General features: G+C 31.4%; 2 protein-coding genes across 3 annotated transcripts; both read left to right on the top strand.

Moving 5' to 3' along the window:
• The first annotated feature begins 756 nt into the window (after nucleotides 1-756).
• LOC105333036 (heat shock 70 kDa protein 12B) lies at nucleotides 757-7273 on the top strand. Its single transcript, XM_020069224.3, has 5 exons — nucleotides 757-1632; nucleotides 1779-1994; nucleotides 2624-2780; nucleotides 3969-4103; nucleotides 5096-7273. Exons 1-5 carry the CDS (start codon nucleotides 1423-1425, stop codon nucleotides 6019-6021), a joined length of 1644 nt encoding a protein of 547 aa, XP_019924783.3. The 5' UTR covers nucleotides 757-1422; the 3' UTR covers nucleotides 6022-7273.
• Nucleotides 7274-8883: 1610 nt separating this feature from the next.
• On the top strand, nucleotides 8884-16593 carry LOC105333037 (heat shock 70 kDa protein 12B). Of its 2 annotated transcripts, XM_020069225.3 has the most exons (7): nucleotides 8884-9029; nucleotides 9785-10013; nucleotides 11065-11203; nucleotides 11367-11582; nucleotides 11821-11977; nucleotides 12803-12937; nucleotides 14596-16593. In XM_020069225.3, the coding sequence occupies exons 2-7, from the start codon at nucleotides 9808-9810 to the stop codon at nucleotides 15519-15521; spliced, it is 1779 nt and encodes a 592-aa protein (XP_019924784.3). In that variant the 5' UTR covers nucleotides 8884-9029; nucleotides 9785-9807; the 3' UTR covers nucleotides 15522-16593. The 2 variants fall into 2 exon arrangements, with proteins under 2 accessions (XP_019924784.3, XP_034318069.2); XM_034462178.2 differs by lacking the exon at nucleotides 8884-9029 and having other exon boundaries at nucleotides 9043-10013.
• Nucleotides 16594-16838: the final 245 nt, after the last annotated feature.

Here is a 16838-nt window from a genome sequence, read left to right as displayed (position 1 = left end):
TTTGTCTTCATAATTCAGGAAATCATAATATCCAGGTATGTACTCGGTGTCTTCGAATAAAATTTATGTTTACATATCTCTATCATATGAGGTTCTTAAGGTAATCATTATGTTTTACGGTGTATATAAAGTGAAAATAATTTCTGAAAAATGGTTTGCTTTAAAATAAAATAAATAAATTTCTTATACGTATTATTGCAAGCATTTAAGATTAGAATAAGATTCAAGTACATGTTTATTCAAATAGCTTTTGTTCATAACATAAAGCTAATGATGTCTGTGCAGCAGTAATTCCCATCAAAATAACACGCAACTTTAGTTCTGATACAATTAAACTCAATTTATCTTTGTTTATATAAGCTACATTTGTCACGTGATCGTTGGGTGTCAAAAGGGGTCTAGGAACAATAAATCTTACAGAACGGAAGAGAAACAACATTTTCAAAAGCTGAGATATTGTAAAAAAAAATATAGAAAGCTATCCTTTTTTTCACGGGCGGGACTAATTTTTGGCTATCGCCTCTTTTTGAAATATTGTTTGTTATACTATCTTGTCATTAGTGTAAAAATAATTGAAAATATTTGCACTCGCATTCTTAATTTCTTTTTCTTAATTAATAGGGTGAAGAAGCTTGTACAGTTACTTCAACGAAGCAATGACAACATACACTGATTTTAAACATAAATTTTGTAAAATGCAAATATTGATTAACAGAGTATAGTCATCGAAGAGGTTGAACTGAAAGGTTTGAAGGGAATTTGGCAAAAAAAAAAAAACACCGTAAGGGTTAGACGTTTACTTCTTCATATATGGCTGGTAAGGATTATCTGGTTGTGGTCGCCATAGACATAGGAAGCTCTTTTTCCGGATGTGCATACAAGTTTAGGACTGACGATCCGAAGAATCAGACGATGGGTATTATGTGCCCCCAATGGATAAGTAGCAATAACAAGGCAAGTGGAAAAACGGCATCATCACTCCTGCTAAATCCAGATGGAAGCTTTAATTCCTTTGGGCAAGTGTTGTTTATTTTGTATTTTTTGTTGTTGCATGCCGTATTGGTTACTGTCTTACTTAATATTTGTTTACAACAATAAAAGTTGTTGACAAGCAATCACTTTTTAAATATGACGCTTACGTTTTACATCGTCAAGGCCTATCATTTTATCCTTTGTAGAGGAATGCATTAAACACTAAAGTTGCAGAGAAAAAATGCTAGATACTATTGCAAAGCCGTTATATGAACAGAAAGAAAGACCCCCATATTCGTCATAATCTCGTAGATTATAAAAATACGAACACCCAGAGATTATAGAATTTTTCTTAAAATATGAGGATTTAACTGTTTATTTCAAATAGTAAGATGCTACACACTAAAAGCATTTAAGGTCTTTTTGGATTCTAGAGACTACGTTACTCCAATGATTCACCCGGTGGAGAGGACGATTGATGAAAATTTCATGAAAAGAATAAAAAGTTGGCTTTTTTGTAGGTTTGATGCGGAAGACGTTTACAACGAAATGTGGCGAAAATATCATGATGAGGAGTTCCATCACGAGAAATTTCCTGGCAAATTGCCGAAGGACTGGTTCTTGTTTAAGAACTTCAAAATGGAACTTTATGGAAAGGAAGTATGAGAATGAATATTATTTATTTTCACAGGGTCAAGCTGTTAAACAATATCGGTTTTATTATTATTATTACATTGAATTAAATTTATTGTTCCTTGTATTTTTATACTAATGTGCTACTAACAAAAAGTGATGCTTTTGCACAGATTATGCGAAGAAGTATGAGAATAAAGGATGAAACTGGTAAATCGTTTTCACTGCGGGCAGTCTTCAAAGAGTCCATCAGGTTTTTGAAAGAACATGCCTTAGGTGCTATTACAAGGCAAGAAGATGTTTTTCCTACAGACGTTTTCTGGGTTCTGACCATTCCTTCAATTTGGAGCGAACCTGCAAAACAGTTTATGAGAAAAGCAGCAGAGGAGGTATATTTATATCAAGGGAAAGACCACTTTTCTTTGCTTGTGTGACTAGGTTTTTTATGTGCATACTCAATGTCCAATTTTTATTGTCCTTTTTTGCAAGGACAACTTTTTCTCAAAAAAGTGTCTTAGTGTTAAAATCATATCTGAATTTGTTTTTATATTAGATTTTTGAATGAAAATACAAAAATAAATTGTTTGATCTTGATAAAACGTGCCTATTACTTTTAACAGGTTTAAAAAAACGAAATTTAAATGTCACATTTTTCCTCTTCATTAAAATTATTTTGCTATAACTGGATACTTTTGACAACTTCAAAAGAAAAAAAATGTTTTTAAGTGTTTCTTGAAAACAAAATAAGTTTTATAAAAAATAGATTAATATACTTTAACAATAAGGATCGAAAGTCAATATGTTTAACCCTTCATGGATAAAATGAATAATAAAGTAAGTATATTTAAAATCATGCTATCAAATCGTTTTCCATTTTCATTTCGTGTTACAAATTATTTTTAACTGTAGCAGGATAACATACTATTTGAATATTGAAGTGTAAACGTTATCTTCCTTTTTCTGTGACAGTCTGTGCAAAAACTCTTAACTTCATTAGTAATATGTTGATATATTATAGGCAGGTATACCAGGAGAATCTTTGACGTTAGCCCTGGAACCCGAGGCAGCAGCCTTGTTTACAAAAGAACAAGAGCTGATTCGACACACAGAAGAAGAAAGAGTAAAACTGGTGCCATTTGTTCCACAGTCAAAGTTCATGGTGGTCGATTTAGGTGGTAAGAAATACAAAAGGGAATATGTCATCAGAAACTATCAAAGCAAAAAATTTAAAAAATTAAAAAGGCTACAACTACTGAATTTTTGAGATTTGCACTGAAAGCGGTGCATTTCCAATATTGCTGTCAGATGTATGGGAAATAGACAAATATGCCTAAATCGTGACTCAGGGCGTCGATTATGATATTATTTCTTGAACTCTTATGGTATAACATCTCGGACTTACCGATCTCTAACACTTTTATCCTTCGGTACCGGAATTTATATAGTACGGCTATGCCATCACATGAGAAGAATATGCAATAAAGAATCTTTTTTATGCTTTTGGTTCTTTGGACAACTACCGGCCTTTTACCGTGTTTATAAAGCCATAATTTGTTTTTATTTTTTCTTACTAGTTGGAAATAGTGAATCCATGGATTAACTATTTCATACCAGATTCAATATTTGTTAATTATCTGTTTGAATTTGAGAAACGTTTAGCAATTGCTTAACCATTTGTACTTATCCTGTTTTGGTCATTTGTCTATAACTGCGGTATCCAGAAGGCAGAAATCCTTCGTACTTTCAAAATACGCTTCAAACTGAAATGCACTGATAGCAATATGCCAACAGCTTTGGAAATATTACGAATCGTGTATCTGTCATCACTCTCAGTTATTTCACTGACTTTTGAGACATTTCCTTTGCCTGTTACAGTCACAGGTCGGTCAAGTTTTGCAGCATCTTTGACGAACTGTGCATTTCAGGTATTTCTTTCCCCGCCTATGAACTGACTTATTAGATACCTTATCAGACCTATAAACTTCCCCTGATTTTGTAAAAATCTGCATTACCACAAGACCTAGTTTTGTGCAAATTTTTATAAAGGCGCTAATTTCTTCAATATTCGAAACCTGTTTGCAAACCAATTTTACAACAGTGGTCAACGACTGACTCTATTGAAATAACTATAAGTTTAAAACTATGTAAAGGTGACTATACTGTTTGAAAAGTATTGTACAGGGCTTTTCAGCAGTATCATCGTCCACGATATCGTGCATTGCGTTTTCGCGCTGTGCTACAATACACATTAGATATCGAACAGCCCTCCTAAATAAAAAAAAATATCATTTTCATAAACATTATATGACTTTTCATAAATAACAAAATAAGACTATTATGATAATCTAAGTAATGATTCACAGGTGGAACAGGAGACATCACGGTTTATGAGGTCCAGGACAATCATACCTTGCACGAGATCAACATGGCGACAGGGGGAGCCTGGGGTGGAAACAGAATCAATGACGCTTTCTTGGGAATCTGGAAAGATATACTCCGTAAGAACGGTTATATACAAACATTACTGTATCAATGAGACATTTTGGGAATGAGAAAACATATAGTCCGTTAAAAATGACAAATACTACTTATCAAAGAGGCTTTTTAGGAATCTGAAAAGATTCCCTTCCGATAATTGGATCATTCATATTTTTAGATTTGCAAAGGACTCATCATATCTGACTGAAATGCTGAAAAAGTTCTTTAAATCTCACAATGTTATCACAGCCCCTTCTTCTCATCTAAACTAGGTCACTTTTAAACCAATCAGATTTGGTTTCACTTTCACCAAAGGAGTAAACTTTGGCGCGCTTGATTAAGCTTAACTTGGTTAACAGCCAGTGTACATCGGTTTAAACATTTTGTATTGTATGAAGTGCACTTAAATGGTGTAGTGTACATGATGTAGGGAATTAATATGGCGGAAAAGTATGCAGTTTGAAGAGAAAATCTGATGTTCCCAGACGATCCGGAGTTTTTTCTATTAAAATGCAATTGAAAAAAAACACATTTAAACTTATAGATGGCTTTCATATAAAAGAGAACGTATATGCAACTTATAATTCGTTATATTACTTATAACCATTCGTCAAGTTTCCATTCATAACGCCAGCTTGGATTCAATGCTACACCCACCATCAAATGCTCCTGATTCGGTGTAGAAAAGTGTAGACCCGGTGCATACCTGGCTGAACGTTACACTATTGCAATGATTTATAAAAGTGTACACGGTGTACACGCTTTTTGGAAAATCAAGCGTGTCCATTATGCAATATTTTACGTTTTTGTCAAAGAAGATGTGCTATTTTTCACTCCCGCTAAATTTAATCTTTCTTTTGAAAACCAATTAAGAAAAATAAATTGATTATGATATTAAGTGAAAGAGGATTGTTTAACTTATAATTTAGTCTATTAAGGTTGAAACAGTTTTAAAGTATACATTTTTGGGGTAGTTAAATGTTGCTTAATCTAGTTTTTTTTAATGGTGTAGAGAATGAATTTAAGGAATGTTTCCAAACACATCCTGACGAGGGCTTAGAGTTGCAACAAAACTTTGAAACAAAGAAAAGGAGTACCGGTGAAAGAACAGGCAGAGAGTTTTTAGTGATAGCTCTTCCAGAATGCCTACGAAGAATCCCTGAATATAAAAGGAAATTAGAAGGATCGACAAAATATCCTGGAATTCAAGTCAGACGTGGAAAGGTAGAATTTCCATTACAAATGATTCAGGATCTTTTTAAGGAGTCTATCCGTGATATTACCAGTCAAATAAGTCATTTGCTGTTGATTAATTCTGTTGATGCGATCATCCTAGTGGGTGGATTATCAGAGTCTACCTTAGTCTTCAAGTCCATCAAAGATTCGTTTGAAACGTCAGTTAAAGTGTTAAACCCACCGGAATGTGGATTATCCGTGCTAAAAGGTGCTGTTTTGTTTGGGTTTACACCGCAGCAGATTTCAAAAAGAGTAAGTAGATATTCGTATGGTTTCAGTATTAGTAAACCTTTTGATCCTGTTCTTCACAACAATGAGAGAGATAGAGTTCACAAGTATTACGACAACTTGGAAGACGTATTCTCCGCCATCGTTCGAGCCGGTGACTCGGTTCTTCCAAACGAAGTGAGAGATTACAAGTGTCGACCAGCCGAACATGGCCCAGAATTTTCACTGGTTGAATTTTATGCAACACTGGACTGCAATCCAAAATACGTTAAAGAGCCTGAATCATTTTTTCCGGAGTGTTGTTGTCATCATATTGGAGATATTAAAATAGAACATGAACGACGGGACAATCTAGAAAATAATGAAATCAATGTCCAAGTGGTGTTTGGGTTTACACAACTCGATGTCACTGCTGAATGCACAATTTCTGGGATGCAAAGACAAGTGAGAGCTCATTTTGAGTTGCTAAAATAACACATTTGAAACCATCGCTTACAAACGTTATTAATCTAAAAATGGAAGATCAAATAACCCGGTCCATGGGCTGTAATATTGAATGTTTTAATATTTAAGTATGGTTTCATGATACGATACACATCATTTCATCCTTAACTTTTTATCAGTTTAAACTATATTGTCACAAGGTAGAGAAGACCAAGGAATTGCTGCCTTTGTCTATGGTTTTCAGGGGCATTCCCCTACCGGGAAGCAATGTTAAAGTCTGTTATAATAAAGTGGCGTTCTACTACACTAAAACAGGTTAAACGTTACATATATTTAGTGACTTGGAAATAGCTCAACACGTATTACAAGATACCAGTTTCGTAAATCATTAGTTATTTGTAATTGAAAGACACCGTTTCACTCCTTCTCATTTTGTGCAAGTTTTTTCTAATGATCAAAGATAAGAAACAGTTATTTTGTAAAGTATATCAGAAATAATTGAATTATTTTTTTTTTAAAATCTACTATTGAGTAAAAACCGTTTTTTTGACAGTTTGCTGTTAACAGTGGATGGTTATGAAAAAAAATTAACAACATATGTATCACTATAAGCGTATCTATTTACCGTTAGTTTTTGTATAAAACTTTAATCATAAAAGAAAAAAATCTATACACCAATTACGTATCACCATATATAGGGATCTCTGCAATACAAGTTAACAATCTCATACAATGTTAATAATAGGTAATAAATGTAATAATGAATTGTCAATGAAATAGTTAGTCATCATATGCTGTGGTCAATTACTTAGGTGATGGAATTTTATTTATTGACTAAGTTTTGTGTAGATGTAGATAGTTGATAATAGGGTTACACAGGCGGTTATCGGGTAAAAGATGGATATTATTGCGATAGTTAATTGCCGATATTTATTTCTCGTAAATGTGAAAAGAAATTCAAATGTAAATAAATACTGATAGATCATGCAGTACAGCTTTTTTGTTACATCTTCTTTTTTTCATTTTTACAAAAGTTGTATTTCATTCATTTATTTAGTTCAATGTAGGCATATCTTTCATTTGTATAGTTCAATGAAACTTTGTTTAATTTTTAATTATTGTGGATAAAGTTTTTATTTGTTATCTATTATTAAATCAACTGTTATACTTTACACACTGGTACGTGAAAGATATAGCGATACATGAAAAATTATTTTATGTTTGTGAACTATTGAATGTTGAAGGGTTATACTTAAATTTTTATTATATTTACAAATAAAGTTCAAGGGATTTTTCTTTGTATTATATTTACAAATAAAGACTGATTCAAAATTATTTTCTTTTGATTAAATTTAAACTTTATATTTTTGAAACAGTGTATTAAGCTGAGGGTTTTTTAAAAAAAATTATTAATGTTTAATTTGTTTTCAACAAAATATGTGATTATTACTGAAAATAAATCCTGAAAAAAACGAACATAATTAAATTTTTTAATCAAATATGCATCTGACTTTATATCAAGAGTCAAAGGAAATTAATAGACGGCTACAAAGCTGGATAACTTCGCATTTTTCCTATTCCTAACAAAGGTATCATAAAAACATGTGTAATAAATCGTACACTAGTTAGAATAACAGCTAACAAATTATTTGAGATATGAAAATCTTTTTCCTGCCTAATCTACCCGGAAATTTTGAATCTGTCTTTATTTGTAAATAAGTAAATGCGAGGCAATTCTAGATACATTTCCATTCATCTATACCTAAAAGTAATGAAATAAAATAGCAAACATTATATACTTATTAAATTGGGCGTTTGTTACTAACGCAGGTTTGAATTCTATTCTTAATTTGAATTTGCTTGATGAATTTAAGTATAAATTTACAAAATGACATATTTTATTTAAAGAAAAAAATGCGTTTTATCAGGATCTAACATGTGATATGCTCAATCAGACAGAAAATTTGAATGATATTATTTTAATAATTAAGTACATGTTGAATATAAAAAAGTTTCAGATCCGTTTAGCAACGTTTTTGATTTACTCTACTGCGTTTAAAGGAACTGAAACTTACCGTTTTAATTTCATCTTCGGCAAGTAGAGCAAACAATTCAATTTTGCCTGTTCTAGAATTAAATGTAGTAAAAAATAGCAATAAAGTCATCTAATCTTGAATAGCATTTTTCGATTGACGTATAATGCCGTTTTTTATATACCAAAAACTTCACTTTTAGTCTTATTTTGAAAGAATTACCGTAGTGAATCATGTTTAGCCTTCAAATTCTAACAATCTAGGACAAAGTGCTCATGAATTTAAGAGAGTATATGCTGTGGGTACGTATTCAACCAGTCTGGTGTTAATGATATGCCGAATAAAGTGCATTGTAAAATAGGTATTGATGAAAGCGGAAGTCATCACAGTTATTTGTGAACATGACTCGCCCACCCCTTCAAACACACAATTACACTTACAAGGTAACTTTTTAATCATCGGAGTAATTGATTAAGATGTATTGTTTTGTATGGATTTTTTTAATTGCGATAAATTGTAATCCATCCTGTAACCGTCGATATTACATTATTATCTAATTACGAAAGATAAGTTAAACAATAAAAAAAAGATCGAAATTTAATATCTAGTTGAATTCTACGCTTTAACACATGTATTGCTTTTCCATTTAAATATATATTTTTTCTGCGGCCCATATACTATTTTTCTATTTTTGTTTTTCCGTTTTATTGCCATTAGTGTTAAAATGCACGGTTTACAAAGCTTAAATTGTATATATAATCTATCTCGGGGATATCTTAAAATGATAATAAACTTATATCAATATTCTTGTCAACGTGCGAATACCTTAATTTACCTCGCTTTTACCTATTTTCGGTTAGTTTAATCGTTTCTACTTTCGTTTTCAAAGATTAAAATAGGATGGCATTCCTGGTCGTTTCTTGGTAATAAGGAGAGGGGAATGCCCATATTAGGACCAGAAAACGTTTATAGGAGGAGTATGTCTTCGTCTTTATAACACAGAAGGTCAGATTATAAACATTTATCAACAGTATTTCCGTAACTTTTCAAGATATGTCTGCATTACACTTTTTATTACACCTGTCAAAGAGGCCATATTGTGTAAAGTTAGTAATGATAGTTTGGTAAGTAAAATGTAAGTGTTAAGTAAGTGTTAGGGTAAGATTGGTTTTATTCTTCTAAACTTTGTATCAAATGCATTACTGAATATATATTCATATTGAAACCCGTCTTAGAGTACTTTTAGTGTACCTGTTCTAAATATTAAATGACTCTTTGACACAATTTTACTACAGCATAAACGACTAGAATTAAAAACAACAAATTCTCAAAGGTCTATATAAGATCAACATTGTCTTGATCATGCGATTTTTTAGGAATAAAGAGGCCTCTCTGGAAACTTGTAATTTTGAATATTATATTAGAATAACAAAATTTTTGTGCATTTGATGAATCTAAACATAAATATTTTGGTCACCACTTTTGACACATGAGTCTAATTCACATTATTCATATTTATTGTAAGCAAGATCGTTTTATCTGATACTAGTAAACGCCATTATTTTCTTCTAGTATTACTGAATAATTGTATACAACTCTACAATTGATAGGTTTGAATAAACAACATTTAAAATCGTTCCAGTTTTGATAGGTCAACAGATATTTAGGGAGATGTGTCACCTGCTGTCACATGGAAAATTCTATGTGACCGTATTCTTTGATTACATGATGCTATATTTATAAGTTTTGAATTTTCGAAGCATTGCTAATCAATGAAAGACAAATGGCTGCTCAGAATTTTCAAGTAGTGGTTGCCATAGACATTGGAAGCGCTTTCTCTGGATATGCATACAAGTTTAGAACTGACAATAAGAAAGATTACACGAAGAAAATAATATGTCCAATATGGAAAAATAACAGTAACATGGCGGTTGGAAAAACGGCTTCATCCCTCCTGCTAAATCCAGATGGAACTTTTAATTCATTTGGGTAAGCGTTTTTCATATTGTATACATGAACTTGTATTTGCTGTTTAATTAATAGTTGTATCTAATTTGTTGTCTTTGAGAAAGTTATTGACAATCCTAACATTTATTCCTGTAAGTAACGTTAAAAAAGGTTTGCCTCCTTTTGCCTGTAAGTTAACGTTTATTCAGAACAGCGGTAGCAAAGATACGAACTAAGGATTAAGGAATCATTCTTTGAGTACGCGTATTATGAGGTGATCAAATACGGTCGGAGATGATCAAACCCAATAAAGCCCGTGATGGGCTTTATTATGGATTTGATCCCCTCATAAAATCAAAGGATGATTCCTTATTACGTTTATTCATATAATTTTCGGCATTGTGAATTAATATTAAATTAGTCATTTATGAAGTGTATTCGACCATACCTTACAAAAACTATCGGTTGTGTTCTCATAGACAAAGACACTGGAAAATGTAAATATAAGGAGGTAGAAGTGAGGCCAAACCAAAGAAGTCATAAATAAAGAAATTTTCAAAAACAACAAAAAACCTGGAATGCAATATTCATAACATATTTATTCATAGTTTAAATGAATGATACCAGTATATAGTACTTGAACATCATATAAACTTAACGTGTTAGGTCGGTGTTCTACATTGTTTTGGTAAAACTTTGTGACTCTGTTTTCCCTCACAATGTGATATTTATAGGAAAGTTAATAAAAGTAAAGTTATAACTAAAACATTCAAGTTTTACAATGTATCATGTACATGAAGGTTACGGGAATTGTGAACAATACGGGGTCTTTGTTCATTTAATAAAATTCACAGTTGTAAATAATTTTCATGCAAAATAAGTGGTATTTTTGTAAATTGATCACTGAGGGCAAATATGAAAAAAATAATTGTGTGTTTTTATGATAGTTTTTGTTCGCCTTGTATTGGATGTTTTTGGTCATTGTTTCTGAGTTCTCGACGATGAAGATCCTTGGTTCGTGTACTAGTATATTTTTCCTTGCACTAAGAAGCGGCCATCATCTCTTTGGTCTAATATGTTGGCTTTTTCATAGACTCAATGCTGAGGACGTTTACACAGCAATGTGTCGAAAATTTATTGCCGGGAGTTTTCACGATGAGAAATTTCCTACCAAAGATCCGAAAGATTGGTTTTTATTCAGGAATTTCAAAATGGAGCTTTATGAAAAAGAGGTATGATAACTATCATTTTACTTTTTTATGAGGTGCCAATATTTAACAAATAAATGTTGAGTCTCATGTTTAGCTTATATGAGGATACTCATGTAAAATATTGAAATATCAACTAAAAACGACGACTCAGTTTTGCGCAGTAATCGTCTGTTTTTTGGTACAGATAATGCAAAAGGATATGAAAATAAAGGATACTACTGGCAAGCCGTTTTCCTTGCGGACAGTTTTCAGGGAGTCTATAGGTTTCTTTAAAAAGCATGCTTTAAATGCCATTACGAGGCAAACAACTGTCCTACCTTCAGACGTTTTCTGGGTTTTGACCATTCCTGCAATTTGGAGCGAACCTGCAAAACAATTTATGAGAACAGCAGCAGAAGAGGTATATTAAACATAAAAGAAAAATCGACTCATTTTAACGTTTAATAATTTATTATACAATTCATTTTCGATATTCATTTTTTTCAAATTACAGTTGTTGACTCATTTACACTTTCCATACTTTATTATATAACAATGGTACGATTTTCCCATATTTACATGCTGCAAAAACCTAGGAACTAAACCACGATTAAATATATTTGGATGCTGCATTGTATTCGTTATTTAATTTTTTGTAGGCAGGTATACCTGCAGAATCTTTGATATTAGCTCTGGAACCCGAGACAGCGGCCTTGTTTACAAAAGAGCAAGAGCTGATTCGCCAATCAAAAGACGGAAAAGTCAACCTGGTTCCATTTGTACCAAAGTCAAAATTTATGGTGGTCGATTTAGGTGGTAAGATATCTGCATGGCATATATATTGTGGTCAAAATTAAGGGAGACAAATTTTGATTTCTTGGCCATTTGTTAAAAAGTTGCATAAATGAAATACGAAATCTAGCAGTTATACAAAGCTAAAGTTTGAATTTAAGTCTTCTACTTTTCTCACATCTCTTTAACGATCTCAGATCCTCAACAATATTCAAAAACTCTTAATTATCGGTTTTGTTTTAATTCATACCATAAATCTGCCTTTTATACAGACAGATTTGATTAGTATTCTAGTCTTAGTATCACGGTCAGATGTTCAACGTAATGTTTATCTTAGTGGATTTATGGAGATCAACTACATACTCATATGGGTAAAGGAGTTCGAGCCTCCTGTGCACCGGTGCAATTTAATTTAAGAACTTAGTAAAATGCATGTGTCACGTAACATTTTCATTTTATTTCATTTCATTTATAAAGTTTAAAAGAAAAATGACATTTTCATGATAAAAAAGCTTTGAAGCTGACGATCGGATAAACTTAATGTTTAAATCTCTTTACCACTCATTTGTTAAGATCCTAACAATCTATTTAGAATCATAATTATTATGTATTTCCATGTATATGTATTATTTGCCACCGTACACCGTCTTACCATGGCTTTTAATTTTAGATAGAAGTTGCATCTTAAAATAATTTCGTTATCGAAGCATTGCATTCATCTTTGGAAGTCAATAACTAAAACAATTTGCATTTTATTATCGGATTTGTGTTTTCAAATATCATCAAACAACTTAATGTTAAAATAGATTAAAAGTTTACCAAAATAGTTAAGCAAGGTTTAATTTACAGGTGGAACAGGAGACATAACGGTTCACGAGGTTCAAGACGACCACACCCTGCATGAAATCAACATGGCAACGGGAGGACCTTGGGGTGGGAACAGAATCAATGAGGCTTTCTTGGGAATCTGGAAAGATATACTTCGTAAGAACCGTTATAGTAAATATAACTGTATTAATTAGGATTTCTTGGAAATCTGGAAGGATACACTTCGTAAATAGGGTTATAGTTAATATTACAGTATTATTTAGGATTTCTTGGAAATCTGGAAGGATACACTTCGTAAATAGGGTTATAGTTAATATTACTGTATTGATTAGGATTTCTTGGGAATCTGGAAGGATATACTTCGTAAATATGGTTATAGTAAATATTACTGTATATATGAGACTTTCTTGGGAATCTGAAAAGATTTACTGCGTAGGAATGGCTAAAGACAAATATAACTGCATCATTGAAGTTTCTTTGGAATCTGCTTCGTAAGAAGGGCAATAGACAAATATTACTGTATAAATGAGGCTCTCTTTGGTATCTAAAAGGTTACACTTCGTGAGATGGTTATAGTAAATATTACTGCATCAAAGACGTTTTGGGGAATCTGGAAGGATATACTTTGTAAGAAGGGTTATCGTAAATATTACTGTATCAAGGAGGCTTTCTTTGGAATCTGGAAAGATTTACACCGTAACAATGGCTAAAGACAAACATAACTGTATCACTAAAGTTCCTTGGAAATCTGTTTTGTAAAAGGGCTATAGACAAACATTACTCGGTCAATGGAGCTTTCTTGAGAATCTGGAATAATATCCTTCGTAAGAAAGGCCATAGTAAATATTACTGTATCAATGAGGCTTTCTCAAGAATCTGGAAAGAGATACTCCCTTGGAATTATCAATTAAGATTTGAGATCTGAACAGTGTTGCACAAACAAAACAAATGATAAAAAAGTAAAGCAAATTAATCTTTTTCTAGGATTTGGATAGAGATATTACTGTAAAAATATTATGGTTTATTGTTAATAATTAAACTTATTTCTTGAAATAATTTTTTTTTCAAAAACTTTTTAAAAAAGTTTTTATTTCCTTTTTAAGATACTTTTCATATAAATAATAAGATAAATCGGTCAGATAAATAATGTCTTGTTATTTGTATGTGTATCCAATCAGAAGTTTTGGCGATTTTAGATCCTATCTATTTTAATATTCTTCCTTTTAGATACCTGTTTACCTGTTTTTCATGAAAATAAATTCTTTGCAATAAAGTTTAAATCAGATTTGTACCCCTGTAAACTTTTAGCATTATTTACTACATCTCTTAAACGATTGGTCTAAATTCAATAAAACTTGAATTAATCATCGGTATGTTAAAACTGTTAAAAAAAGGGACCAAACTATTTTAAGTATTTTATTATCCTAAAACTATTAAATAATGGTAGGTGATTTGACTACCAACAATCACTTCACAAGAAACGCCAATATTTGCATTAAAATTTCTAATACTTGAATTGTTTCAAATGGATATATTTTACTTCAAATATACATAAGCTAACTTAATTTGTTTCAAATAAACATAGCTTTTTTACACAACTAACAAAATAAAAATTAATATCTAATAAAACCAAGATTTGTGGACCACACATTTAACCCCTGAAAGATGCCAAATTAAGCGTTCATTTGACTTAATTTGCAAGCGTCGAATTATACATCTTAGTAAAAGGTTAGAGAAACTGTAATTTGCTCATGTGAGCAATGTGTTCCACGACAACATTTTTTTTGCTCTTTATTTTGCTTTTGTTTTTGTAGAGAATGAATATTTGGAATGTTCCAAAAATTACCCCGATGAAATTTTAGACTTACAGCAAAACTTTGAAAGACAGAAGAGAAACATTGGTGAAGAAACTCAAAAGCAGTATTTATTTATCCCTCTCCCAGAATGTCTTCGTGAAGTCGATGATATTAAAGCAAAATTACAAGGATCAAAGAAATATTCTGGTATTCGGTACGCACGTGGAAAGGCAGAATTCCCCTTACAAATGATAGAAGATCTCTTTAAGGAGCCTATTCGTGATATAACAAATCAAATTAGTAAGTTGATAAAGAATAATGCCGTTGATGCAATCATTTTAGCGGGTGGATTCTCAGAGTCAACTTTTGTCTACAAATCGATCAAAAGTTCGTTCGAGTCTTCGGTTATAGTGTTAAGTCCACCAGAGTGCAGTCTATCTGTCTTAAAAGGCGCTGTTTTATATGGCTTTCATCCCGAGCAAATTTCAAAAAGAGTGAGTAGATATTCATATGGTTTCAGCATTAGCAAACCTTTTGATCCAGTTCTTCACTGCAGTGGTAGAGATACGATTCATAAATACAACGATAAATTAGAGGACGTATTTTTACCAATCGTTCGAGCCGGAGACTCGGTTCTTCCAAACGAGATGAGAGAATACAAATGTAGACCAGCTGACTTTTGTCCAAATTTTGCACTTGTGGAATTCTATGGAACATTGGACAAAGATCCAAAGTACGTGAATGATCCTGAATTGTTCATCCCGGAGATACCATGTAAGCACATTGGAGATATCAAAGTAGAATATGGAGATAAGAGCAATCTTGACAATAATGAAATACTTGTAAAAGTGGTATTTGGGTTTACCCAACTCAGTGTTTCTGCTGAATGCTCAATTGCCGGAGAGAAAAAGCAAGTAAATGCTCATTTTGAGCTGCTTAAATAGCACATGTTAACAATTGCTGAAAACAGTAAAATGTTCTTAACATTCTTTTGAAATGGGGTATACGTCACCCGTCAAGAATTTACCTATAACTCTGAACGTTTTCGAGATACAATACTTTAGATTCCTTTAGTATTAACGTAAGGCAAAAAACAAGACTTTTTCAAAAGTCCAACAACTTCTGACTTTATACATATTTTCGCAACTTTTGAAAGCAAATTATAAGGTAGGTTATTTATAAATAAAAACTTGTACCGGAAACAAAAGTCGGAGAGGAATTTATGACTGGTAGATAGCTAAAGCAATGTCCTTAAAAAAGAATGTCGTCATATATTATAGCATAAGTATTTTACCTGGATGTGATTTTTTTTTATTGATTTTATATAGTTTGTTTTCATTTTTTTTTTAATTTTGAATTGACCGAATTTGGTCAAACAATGTTTAAAAATGTTGAAATTTCTACTGCTCCATTTCTTTTGTTTTGCAGAAATAAATGTTTAAATTCAGAGATTTTTATACGATATCGATGGGCAAACAAATAGATTACTTAGAATATGAATGAGTTGTTTGATTATTATGTCATACAATTAATAGTGTTTATCATAGCTTTATTTTAATTCATATTTAATTTATATTTCATATTTTTTCATCAAGTATCAGAATGAACGTACGTGAACTTCTGAAAAAAAAATATGCTTATTATGTATGATATTCTTATGTTATTGTTATAATCAATCGTTTTATTTGTTTTATATGTTTAATCAGGGATTTGTTTTTCCATTTACATATCAAAAATCCTATTGATCAAGACTGTTTAGTCAAATATATATAAAGAAATAAAGAAAATTTAGATATTCTTGAATAAAAAGCATGAATTTACCAAGAACGCCATCTTAGCCCAATTCTATGCATTAATTTTTATTATTATCATAAATAAATATGAACGTATTTTTGTTTGAAGATAAACCGATATAATTTTTTTTAATAATTGAATTAAATTCATGATATATGTATTATGATTATTTGTTTACATGTTAATGAAATGTATTTTTTTTTCCATTTACATATCCAAAAATATATATGTACTTTTCTATGTGTCATGATATTAAAAAAAGAATACTTATATAGATTACAATATTATATTTATCAATTTTCTTTTTTACATTTTTTTACTTCCAGTAAAAGATTTAAGATAAAAGATATAATTTGCCATTCTTACAACAATGACATTTTCTGAATTTAAGTATATCATCTCCAAAGAAATGACCTGAGTTGTAAAAGGGCGTGTATACTCTCACTCGATTAACAACTTCTTTACCA

Source organism: Magallana gigas, chromosome 10, assembly GCF_963853765.1.
Source record: "Magallana gigas chromosome 10, xbMagGiga1.1, whole genome shotgun sequence".
Lineage (NCBI taxonomy): Eukaryota > Metazoa > Mollusca > Bivalvia > Ostreida > Ostreidae > Magallana > Magallana gigas.
This window is presented reverse-complemented; position numbering and strand designations above follow the sequence as displayed.

Excerpts from the sequence above, each read along its gene's own strand:
- LOC105333037 (XM_020069225.3), top strand. The coding sequence starts at position 9,808 with ATGGCTGCTCAGAATTTTCAAGTAGTGGTTGCCATAGACATTGGAAGC. Across the intron at positions 10,014-11,064 it reads GGAACTTTTAATTCATTTGG|ACTCAATGCTGAGGACGTTT; the intron begins GTAAGCGTTTTT and ends GCTTTTTCATAG. Across the intron at positions 11,978-12,802 it reads TATGGTGGTCGATTTAGGTG|GTGGAACAGGAGACATAACG; the intron begins GTAAGATATCTG and ends TTTAATTTACAG.
- LOC105333036 (XM_020069224.3), top strand. The coding sequence starts at position 1,423 with ATGATTCACCCGGTGGAGAGGACGATTGATGAAAATTTCATGAAAAGA. Across the intron at positions 1,995-2,623 it reads TGAGAAAAGCAGCAGAGGAG|GCAGGTATACCAGGAGAATC; the intron begins GTATATTTATAT and ends GATATATTATAG. Across the intron at positions 2,781-3,968 it reads CATGGTGGTCGATTTAGGTG|GTGGAACAGGAGACATCACG; the intron begins GTAAGAAATACA and ends AATGATTCACAG.